This window comes from Scylla paramamosain, chromosome 8, assembly GCF_035594125.1.
Source record: "Scylla paramamosain isolate STU-SP2022 chromosome 8, ASM3559412v1, whole genome shotgun sequence".
Lineage (NCBI taxonomy): Eukaryota > Metazoa > Arthropoda > Malacostraca > Decapoda > Portunidae > Scylla > Scylla paramamosain.
In genome coordinates, this window is record NC_087158.1 from 26,274,045 (window position 1) to 26,286,348 (window position 12,304).

Sequence of the window (12,304 nt, forward strand, 5' to 3'; positions counted from 1 at the left end):
GAAAGGCCATGTATATCCTTATCCTATCCATTATTTTCAAAGTAATGGAATAAACCCTATCAGGTAGGCAGAAGCAGCAGATCAACAAGTATCGGGTGCCGCGGTGAGCGTCGCGGGACGCTTGTGTCTTCAAGTAATGAAAAAAATAACAGTGGAGCAGTAATCTTTGGGACTGGTTGCCACGACACCGGTACTGGTAAGCACTTATAGATCTATGGTGCGTGACTAGCACTCCTTGGCCTTGTTCTTGCTCGTATGAGAAGATGCTGGCTACGGCAGTGGTAGTCGTCACCGCTGAGAAGCTGACAGCCGCGGTGCCAGGAGGGTCTGTGCACCTGTTAATCCGCAACCTGGGGCTTCACTGATTTGCGCTATACTAACAAACATAACCCACAATCTCGTTCAACACTATAATGGTCTCGTTGTCTTTCATGTGTGCAGGAAGGTTAATTCAACTGCGCCTCTCTCTCTCTCTCTCTCTCTCTCGTGATAAAATCACAGTTTACTGTTTTAAACAGCTACCTTTCACAATCCTATCCCTTTTTTTTCTTCTGTCCTCCCATATTCACGTAACACTTATCATATATATATATATATATATATATATATATATATATATATATATATATATATATATATATATATATATATATATATATATATATGTATATATATCCATTCTCTCTTAGAATTACCTCACACCAGAACATTCATACATAGGTAGCTTCCTGCTCACACATTACTTAATTCATCCACAATGCAGATATTACCTTCTCACTCTGCAAGAAACATTAGTTTTCCACAAATAAGTCACCACAGACCATTCCTAGATTTAACTTCAGTCATGTATTGATGACATTGGTTTTTATTTACCTCATACTTATATCCATGAGGATACCAAACAATCATAGTGACAGCACAAATCCCATGTCTCATTTTCACTTCCATAACATAACTCACACTCAGCTCTCCCTTCACACTCACATATGCACTTTCCTCTCAGTGAAATGCCTTGATTCTTTTCAATATTTGCCCTCCCACTCCTTATTTAAAAAAAATTCAAAGAACTTTCCTGTTAACTATCACACATGAATATATATTGCATTCTTATCCATTAATCATTCAAAATGACCTTTTATGCAGTTTCCATCTCCTTACTAGTTACAAGAACCTCATCCTCCTCTTTATTTTTTTTCAAAATCACCTCTCTCTCTCTCTCTCTCTCTCTCTCTCTCTCTCTCTCTCTCTCTCTCTCTCTCTCTCTCTCTCTCTCTCTCTCTCTCTCTCTCTCTCTCTCTCTCTCTCTCTCTCTCTCTCTCTCTCTCTCTTCAAAATAACTGACTATTCTCAGATTGTTCTCAGTGAACTTTTATTCACCTTTATACTATATGTATCATACACTCTTCTTTTGTTTTCTTTCACTAATTGCCACACTCTTCTGTTCCAAGGCTTGTACTTAATGCTCTTCCTCTACAATACCTAATTTTCTCAGTTGCATCCCTTTGCAACATTTTCTCATATAGTCTTCTTCCTTATGCTTCCTCCTGCATCTTACCTGTTCAGTGTGCATGTGCATCCCAGTCTTTTTTTTTTTATCCTAAGAACTCTATACTCAATGATATACTGCAATCAATACATCTTGAAACATACTAAACACATTGCTAATACTGATCCTCTCTATATATTTCATCTTAGCTTTTCTTAGTCTCTTACATATATTCCTCTTTCTCTTCTCTAAACTCTTTCCTGCCATCCTTTTCTCTCAGCCTTATTCATCTGTCTTGTATCATCATCCTGCTAGAACAGCACAGTGACCTCCTCCTTGTGGCATATCTCTCACTTCCATAGCATCCAACACATCTATTCTCAATTTTTTCTCCACTGTTTTTATAATCAGTCATACTCTTCTGCTCATCCCTTTCATTCCACCCAGTACTTAAAAATATGAGAGCATGAATAACTTGAGTCTGCAAAGATGATGTGCATAAACAGGATGAAGCAGAAACTTGCTGTATCAGTCTCCTCAGACTTTCAAGGTAGTGCATGCATCAGTATAAACTAACAATACTAGACAAAACACAAGACAGTTTAGAAGATTAAGTAAGCATGAAGAACTGAGCATTGAACTGGCATAGTTACAAATGACAAGGAAGAAATAATTAATAATTTATATCGTATGCAGGAAAATTTGGCAGGCAACATGGCAGACGGAATGTTATCACTTTCCTGGAATAATCACAGCACAACCTTCAGCCACACCTTAGCAGCGCTCAGAGCCAAGGTATTTATACCACTTAACTTGATGTTTGTCATGACAATTTCACCATGTTTTTATAAATATTACTGATGTCAAATATGTGTTATGATTTGTGTCTGTTTCTTTATCTACTTTCTCCTTTTTACAGGAAAGATACACAGATGTTACCTTAGCCTGTGAAGGCAAATTTTATCAAGTCCATAAATTAGTCTTATCAACTTGTAGTGAATATTTTGAGAACATGTTTGATCACACTCCTTGCAAACATCCAGTGATTGTGCTAAGTGAAATACACCGGGAAGAGTTAGAGGCCCTCTTGAGCTATATGTATGCTGGTTATGTAAATGTTGCTGAAAACAGTTTAGCTAGACTGATCAAAGTTGCTGAACTATTGGAAGTTAAGGGTCTTGCAGTTCCTGATGAACCTCCAAGCAGTGGAAAGAGAGCTTCTAATGGCCATCGGACAAATGAGAGCAGGGTAAGCCCCCTTGCCCGAAATGTGCAGTCACACAGCAGTACTAGTGATGACAGAAATATGTTGGCTACAAGGTCCCAAAGCCCTAGTGATGACAGAACAAGCCCACATCCTAAAAGACAGAGGACAAGAAGTGAAGTGTCTCTCCTTGAAAATACTCATTCACCTAAAAGATCTCCTTTGAAAGAAGCTTCAAGACTTACTGATTATGATCACAAGGAAGAAGCTGAGCCCTCCTGGGATGAAGATGATGGTGGTGGTCAGAGAATCAGCAGAGCTGCTGAGGATCAGATTGCATACCAACACCAGGAATCCCTCACTGACAAAGTACAGGTTTGTTAATCCTACAAATACTAAGTTTGAGACCCTAAATGAATATTGTCCATCTCATTCTCCATTTGTACAAGTAGCAGGGAATCACATTTTTTTAGTTAATTAATTAACTAATTATTTTTTATGAAGCTTTCAGTAACAAATGAAAATTAATTATTAGTCAAATACCTTCAAGATCTCTATTAAAATTAATAGTCAAATATCTTCAAAGTTTCTAAACAAGGATTTATATTCATAATATAAATGTCAATTATATTCTCCTTTACAAAATTGTTTCTACATTTATTAAGCAGGATTTAAATTGCTTGCAAGCATTTAAACAAATTTTCATATTCAGTGACCAATAATATTAAACCTAAGCTAGCATACCAATCCCATGTTGGCTTATTGGTAACAGCAGTGTCAGAGTATGATTTGCTGTTTTTTTTTTTTTTTTATCAGGAACAGATTTACTTTACTGAAGAAATAGATCATTGTATAATATACACCCTGCGGATTGTGATTCTGTTTATGATGAGCCAGAAAATCAAGAACAGTATGTAATGAGTTCAGCAGTTCATTGTGGAATAATCTATCGTAGATTGTCCTCAACAGAATTAGTGAAGCAGTTTTTGTCTTCTGCTCTTTATCAGTCTGTATTTGCACTCCCTCAACTGATTCACATTTTTTTTTTTTTTTTTTTTTTTTTGTGAGATCATATTTTGTTCATTTCCATCGTATATGTAGTAACTTGAAGTCAGTAATTTTTTACTACAGTTCAGTCAAATCCAGCTTTCAGAAAAGACACTAAGCTATTTATTTATTTTATTAATTATCTATTTATTTATTTTTGGAGGGAGGAAGGTTAGAAATGAAGTTTAAAAGTTACATCATATATCATTAGAACACCTTTTGTATTTGAACATGATCAATTATGAAAAGTTCTTCAGTGGAGGAATGTATTAAGTAATAATCTGATCTACACAAACACAAAAATAAGTAAATAATTTAAATTAATTTGATATTGTTTTCATAGGTTACCTTAGATGAAAACCTGGTCAAAGAAGAACTTGTAGAGGATCTGAGAGATGGGCACAGTCACTCTCCTAAATATGAAAATATGGCTGACAACACTTCAGCTGGTGGCCAGAGCAGTGTGAAACTTATGATTCCCAAGTACGAGCAGTCATCAGAACAGGAGCCCATCGTCCAGCTTGGCTTGGGACAGCAGCCGCCCCTCCATGAGGCAGTCATAGAAGCTTTAGCTGGACCTTCTGGTATGCAAGGGGTAAGTCTCTTCATTACCTGAACTTCATCTTCTATCTTAGGGTGTTTTCATTTCTTTTAGCACACTACATTTTAGTTTAACCTAACCAATTTTTTTTATTAGCTTTAAGCTCTCTAAAGAATCCCTTTTTATCTGTATGATTATCTGTTTAGATCTGATGCTTATTCATAAGAGCTCTATCAAAGGGTAGCCATGGCAGAATAGTCTCCACATATTTCTATCCTTTCACTGTTCTCTTGCATGTTCTGATGCTCTCATGCTCCACATATCTCTCTCTCTCTCTCTCTCTCTCTCTCTCTCTCTCTCTCTCTCTCTCTCTCTCTCTCTCTCTCTCTCTCTCTCTCTCTCTCTCTCTCTCTCTTTTATATACTCCAGTAAACTATCCATCCATTTCATTAAGAATCATCATTTTGCATTCATCACATGTACCATGCTCTTATAGTCTTTTAGTCATCTCACTTTCTGTCCATTATTGCACCCTTCACATCCTTATTAAGGCTTCTCATGATTTAGCTAATGATTATTTCATTTTGTCTTACTTTCTGTCCATCTCCTCAAGTTACTGATGAAAATGTTCAGATTGTAAGTTGTTTGGTGATGGAGGAGGGTACAGGTTGCCTCATTAAGTAATCTGTTCACGTTTGACCATCTAAACATGGAAACTGTGTCATTTTCAATCATATTGTAAAACCATTTCTAATAATATTCATAAAACTTGTACATACCTGGTATACCTTGTCAGATAAACTATATATGTAATTAAATAATCAGTTTCTCATGTAAAGAATCATGTTTTCAATATTTTTAGTCTAATGTTTCTAATTCTTAATCACAGTAATGGTGTTAATGCATTTCAGTGGGCTGGTGGAAGTGAGGCCAGCAGAAGGCTGGAGGCAGGGGGTGACTTGTCTTCACTTCCCCTGTGTCAAACTGGAACACAGTCCATTCCACCACTGGTGAGTGTTATTTTTATTTGACTTTATTGTCAACATTAGATTGTAGGAAGAATTTTTTTTTTCACGCTGTTAGTAATATTAATAATAAGTAGAACTCCCTTGCAGAAATTATTATTGTAATTCTGTTGGTATCCTTATTGGGATATTTAACATGAGAATGTTAGAATACTAATTTTCCATACTCTCTGCATGTTGCAACACACTGTGAATGATGATATGAAAGCAGAGGCAAGGGAACTACTTGCCCAAGATTTCTTGCTTCCCATTTAGGTGCCACATGACATGTGCAGGGGATGGTTTGCTAATTTATTCATAAAAAGTCTGCTATAGCTGGCTAATTGAGAAGGAGCAGCTCAAGGATTTAAGATAATTTTGGATTTTTTTTTCCCTAAAGAAAACTTCTCTTTTAAATCTAAAAAAAAAAACATAGCTATATAATTAGCAACCAATGCTCATACAAGTACATGTATTGATTTTCATACATTCATCATTATCTCTCCAGCCCATCTGATTTCACAGTAGAACAAAGGCCTCTCCCAGTTGTTTGGGGGTTAAGCCAGATACTATGTCATACTGGCTTATAATATAATAGCTTTATTCAGGGACCACCAGCATGAAAGAAAACAAATCCCAACTTATCTTCATCTGGGCTGGGATTCAAGCCCAGATCCTCTTTGTGGATGTATGTGCTGTATGTGTTAGCCCTAACACCACCAGACTGCTTCCATGCCTTAGATTTCATTAAATTTTAGGAACAAAGATCCACAGTAAGATCATCATGTTTACAATATCATATATTCAATACTGCATTTGATGCTACTGTTAGGTGTTCAAAACACAACATGAGTATTCTTGATCTACACATTTCCATAATTAGAAATCCCTCATAGGGTGATGAAAAATTAAAGAAGGCAAAATTGGCTTGTTTTATATTAAATATAGGCATGGTCTTATGTTATGAATGCCAGAAAGACAGTGACATCATCACCAGTATCATCATTTTCATCATCATAATCACTGATTTCACCATCAGTATTGTACACATCTGCTTTCTATCTTAAGTCACTTGCAGGCAATAACCATAAGTTATATAAAAAAAAAAAAGCTATAAAGTTGCTTATTGAGAACTACCCCCTATTGTTATTGTCACAAGAAGTGCACAAATATAATTACTTAAAAGGAAACAGTGTTGCAATGCGTTTGAAATAATGAGATAGTTATGCTGGAGATATCTGCTCCCTGCTTAATTAAGGAGTTTTCCATAGGCCATTGTGGCTTTATATCCCCATCACAGGTTTAACTTATGGAACAATCAGCCAAATAGTAACCAGATGTGTTGAACAAGTGATACTTTTTAGAGTGTAAGTACACTATCAAGGATAATTTGTAATGCTTATGAAATATGAAGGTATTACTCGTAGTTATAGCATCACAGATCTAATTGAGTTTTATATTCAATGATACTTAATTTTTTGGACCATCTAATAGTATTGCACATGTATTTCATACTCTTTTCAGTATGATATAAATTCTTGACATCCTCATTGTTAACAACACCCAGATCTTACTTCACTCATATTTAAGAGTTCTACTTATAATGGAAGCATTCTCATTTTTAGGAGGGGGAATAGTCTATGAAAACAGCCAGCCACTCAACTTCAGCTATATTATCTGCTCCATCCTTTGCACTAGTCACAACACCTGAATTTGTCATTGCACTGCATGGATTTACTTTCCAGTATTAGCACATGCAACCCTTGACTTCTTTATTTTGGTTCCCATCATTTATACTGTCAATAAAGTCAATTACATCTAGTATTGTCCACTATAACACATGAAATTTTGTGTGTCCATTCACCATACAATGTAATCATACTACCACCACTTTTGCATATTGTACTTAGTCAAGCACCATTCCTTAAAAGTGACACAATTTTCATGCCATTTAGACTCATTTATTGTGTTTATACTTACTCCAAAGTGTTTATATTCTAAATCCTCTCTTCACATCTCTCCATCTCTCAAACATATCTCTTCATTTGCTGACTTTCTCTCTCTCTCTCTCTCTCTCTCTCTCTCTCTCTCTCTCTCTCTCTCTCTCTCTCTCTCTCTCTCTCTCTCTCTCTCTCTCTCTCTCTCTCTCTCTCTCATATTTCCATCACATGACAAAGAAAACATCAAATTGAGTGTAGTGATTAATAATTTTAATTTGTGAAATCCCAATCAACATCTACTCATATATGGTGGTTTCATATTTGAAGCCTCATACAGTATGTACTTTTTTCCTAAATGATTACTATGATCTGGTACATACAGGTGATATTACTTTTAGGGTCTTTGTAGAAAATTTATGCATATGTGAAGACAAGAAATTTTGATTGTTTGAGAGAGAGAGAGAGAGAGAGAGAGAGAGAGAGAGAGAGAGAGAGAGAGAGAGAGAGAGAGAGAGAGAGAGAGAGAGAGAGAGAAAAAGTTATTACTTTCTTGATGAGTTTAAATCAAATTAAGACATCAGGAAAATACTTTTCTTTTAACATTCATAGGAAATGTACAAGGGTGGAAAATAAAGCTGGATAAATGAGGATAAACAGTTAAGCAGATCATTTAAGCAATTGATACATCAACGTACTTCTTTTGGGCCCAGTCATGTATGATGAGACCACATAATTGAGCATGAAAGGAGTATTAAAATCACCTTTTTTACTTGATTCTTGAATCTGGGCCTGTGTCACTGTCTGAACTATACATTTGGACCACCTGAATAAAAGTGATTCATAAGTGAAGTTAGGCCACCACTAACTCAGGGGGTTTGGTTAAACTAATGGCCATTAGATTAAAATTGTATTAGATTCAAGTGCTTCAGAAAAAAAAAAATCAAAGCAATTGGTTAGTAATTTGAAGATTTGGAGTAGTAATTTTCTTCAGGGACAATTGCAATGTAGGCAAACTTTCAACAAAAAAAAAAAGCTTGATCAGTGAGCACAGAAGCACAGTAATGGAAAACAACCAGGAGGATTCCATCAGGGTCATAAGCTTTCTGAGACTCTCTCTGGACTTAGGCCAGAGAGAGCATAGGAAACAATTATTATGAAGAATTTCTCTAACAAGCATATTGTTGTCAGAGGGAGAAATGAGGAAGGAACAAGCCTGGGTTATCATGCATGGACCTGTAAGAAAAGCATTCAATTTTAGGGACAGCCATCAGAATGAAATAGAGGGGAAAAAAATGAAGAAAAAATTGTTGGTTAATCATTGAAGTCACAAGATGAACTGGCTAGATTTTGACATTTTCCTGTTGATGAAAATTTTTTGGCGAGTTGGAGGATGTGGTATGATTATGGGCAGAAATAGAAATGGCATGAGTTTCAGGAGGTAGAAGATGACTGTATTGTTTGTGAGCCACCTCTATCCTGGATAATATGAGAGCAAGCTGAATTAAACTAGTGTTCACAGGTTTTGAGGTTAAAGTATATGGAATGTATTCTTCCATGCCAGAGGCAGTCACCTATGTTATGAACTCTGCAGAGAGATGGATCTCTTACACAGAAGCAATATCCTGACTGGTATCATCTCAGGTCCTCCTTTCTAGCATACTTCTTGTGCCAGAATCATGTCCGCTTTGGTGGATCCAAAGGTGATACTGGATCAGTAGGACAGGATGCAGAAATGATATTATGACCAGTGGAGCCCAACAGAGAGAACAATTTGATAGAATATCTTGAAGGGTTAGAAGTTAGGAAAAGGTTGAGTATGTTGTGGGTGCTGTACCAGTTGATTATGATGATGTAAAACAGCAAAGTTGAAGGCTTGTTCACCTGGTTAGTCATTGAAAGAAGAGGATAACTAAACATGGTGGAGATGAACAAGCTTGTCTGCAAATTCAAATTTAGAACACAGTCCTGCTTTAGAAGTTCAGTCATATTGCATTGGGAGCCAGTAGCTACTCAGCATTATCCTGTGAGCACAACACTATTGTTGTTGTCTCTATGGCACCATAATGTAATTTTAGGTTATTTCACAAATACCTATTATCCAAATATATATCAGATACCTGAAAGTGAAACCAATGGTGATGGTGATAGCTAGAAGTGTTCTTTTCTACTTGTTTCCTGGAACTGTGCTCTGTGTTTTGAGTTCCTGAGCTTGACACTTGTGAATTGCTATGGTCATGTGGTAATGGATCTATATGGTTTTTTATTCATTCTTTTTTTTCTCTTTCTATGTGCTAAATGGCAAATGTTTGTAGAGATCACTCCCATTTGTTTTGTTAATTGATCTGAATGATAAGGAAGACAAGAAGGAAAATTTTGGAGCATATGCTCTAACTGCACATCGCTCATTTCTATTTTATTGGCCTTTGAGCTTGTGGTGGATGATATCCCTTAACCTGGAAAACAGGCCCACTGTAACATCCAGGTTTCCACAGTTTACTTTTTACACTTATTGAAAGGCAGATTAGTAGCCAAGTGCACTAATCACTGCAACACAGAGTCAGTAGGCAAGAGAAGGGAAACTAAGTGAGGACTGAAGGAACAAAGGGAAATGGAATTAAATTATGGATTTAAGGGTGGACAAACTTTAGCTGACAGATACTGACCAGACTAAGGACAAAGTGAGAGGCTGTAGAAGGGATGAGGGTGGATAGAGGAAGAACGTGTGAGGTATGTTTATATCAGTAAAAGACTAGGAAAAGTGGTAGTGCAGGGGCATTGATATTCCATAAATCAGAAATCCTGTATGTGACCAGTTTCTTTTCAAACAATAAAATTGCAATATTAAGATATTGTGTACTTCACCAGTGAGGTTTTCTTGAGTAAATGAGGACAACAGGCTTATTGCAAGTAAGAGATAGTATGCAGATGGTGAAGTAAGTATCCTGATTGGTCTTCGCATAAAAAGCTTATATATATATATATATATATATATATATATATATATATATATATATATATATATATATATATATATATATATATATATATATATATAAGCTTTTTATGCAAAGACCAATCAGGATACTTACTTCACCATCTGCATACTATCTCTTACTTGCAATAAGCCTGTTGTCCTCATTTACTCAAGAAAACCTCATATATATATATATATATATATATATATATATATATATATATATATATATATATATATATATATATATATATATATATATATATATATATATATATATATATATATTTATTTATTTTTATTTATTTATTTATTTATTTTTTTTTTTTTTTTTTCCAGGCATCTATACCTGAGTGACTAAGAAAAGAATACGTTTTATAAATCCTAAAATGCCACAATCAACAGAAATCAAAGCATTATGTAAGAAAAGTATTTTGGTAGTAGTACTACATTCATAATTTTGGAAAGGCTAGTGATATTGTAATAATTTTTCCATAGTGGCATCTTATATTGTTCTTTTTTTTTTTTTTTTTAGAAAAAAATCGATAATATTACTCACTCTAATTCAAAGAAAATTAGCTAAAATCACCAAAAAACCTATTTCTTGAAGAATTCCGTTCTCCATCAGTGCAGCTAAATCTTGACTGAATGTAGTCATTAACTACACAACTATACTAAATTTTTTTCCTCTCCCTCTCTCTCTTTCATTGTGAAATGGCTAGATGTACAAACACACACACACACATATGGTATATCAATATTTCAGGTACTTAGAAAGTTAATTTTCTGTTCTCAGCTGTGCAACTTTCTTTGATGTGTGATATGTTCTTGGATGCAGTTAGCTCTCTGTTTATATGTGCTTCGTTGTTGTATAGTAAATTAGTGTAGTACTGCAATTTTTATAAAAAGTAAGAAAGATATCTTCACAGGCAGGACTGGGCAAGAGTGGTCACAGGACTGGTGGAAGAGATACCCCAAAGAAGAGGCACCAATGTCCCTACTGTGTCTACTCCACTGCTCGTAAAGATCACTTGCAAAAGCACATACGCACCCACACTGGGGAAAAACCTTATGCCTGTCGGCTCTGTCCATATCGTTCCTCCCAAAAATACAATTTAAAAAGTCATGAATTTACTCATAAATTATAAAATACTTTATTCAAAGGTAGTAGTCAATAATAATTATATCTCTTATCAATATTTTTGTTAAGTTTTATTTGTAATTTTTTATCTGAAACAAATTCTACTAGGAGATTTTTAGCATATATCTATTTTTTTTAAGTACATTGCATATATTTGGATAACCAGATATGAACTGATATATCTGAATTGAATAGTTGAAGAATTATAGGATTAATATTGTCAGTGTGATGCTCAGAAGCAAAATGTTGAAAAGTTTTGCAAGCAAGTCATAATACAAATACAGTACAAAGAAATGAAAGTTCACAAATACTCAGATGTGTTCACATGAATTATACAGGGTTTTTACATAGTGTGTTCCAGAAGTATTTATGAAAGTTTGGATGTGGAAAACCTTGTGATATTGTAACTACACCTAAGAAGGACATAAACTCTTATCATTATGATCCTACATGTCATTTATGTAGTCTTTTCTGCCTATTTCAAATCACAAGCTTTGTTTCATAAATGTACAGCTGGTTCCCAGTATATGTGGATAGTATATAGGAATTCTAGTACATGATGACACCATTTTTTAATCATTAGTTACTGCATTTCCTAGCATGAGAGATATTCTTTCTTTTACACAGAAATATTTTAGGAAACAGTTGATATATTATGCAGTTGGTCTTTTAAACATTCCACATGCCTTCAGATTTTGTCATAGCATGGTGCAATAACCATGACAACACTGTTCCTAGAGTGGCATAATTCTCTCATTCGCAAATTCTACTTGTCACTAATTCTTCCCATGACAGGCACTGCCTGTTGTCAGTTTTCCTATAGTAGACAATCAATGAACAAGAAGCAATACATTAGATCTGCTTTTTTGGCATATAATTCCTCCTGTCTTGTCTGCATGTGATACACATATTACAGATTCATCAAGTCATAATTACTACCCATAGTTTATACCACAAGCAATCATCT

General features: G+C 35.1%; 1 protein-coding gene across 8 annotated transcripts in view; it reads left to right on the forward strand.

Annotated features, from left to right (window-relative positions):
- The window catches only part of LOC135103047 (protein tramtrack, beta isoform-like), a 21,473-nt gene continuing 9,169 nt past the window's right edge, over positions 1–12,304 (forward strand). For 2 of the 8 annotated variants that reach the window (XM_064008955.1, XM_064008950.1), the window contains exons 1-5: positions 1–196; positions 2,183–2,281; positions 2,406–3,065; positions 4,081–4,332; positions 5,190–5,288. In XM_064008955.1, coding sequence (XP_063865025.1) covers positions 2,201–2,281; positions 2,406–3,065; positions 4,081–4,332; positions 5,190–5,288 — 1,092 coding nt within the window. In that variant the 5' untranslated portion in view covers positions 1–196; positions 2,183–2,200. The other 6 variants (XM_064008957.1, XM_064008956.1, XM_064008958.1 and 3 more) reach the window with 6 other exon arrangements.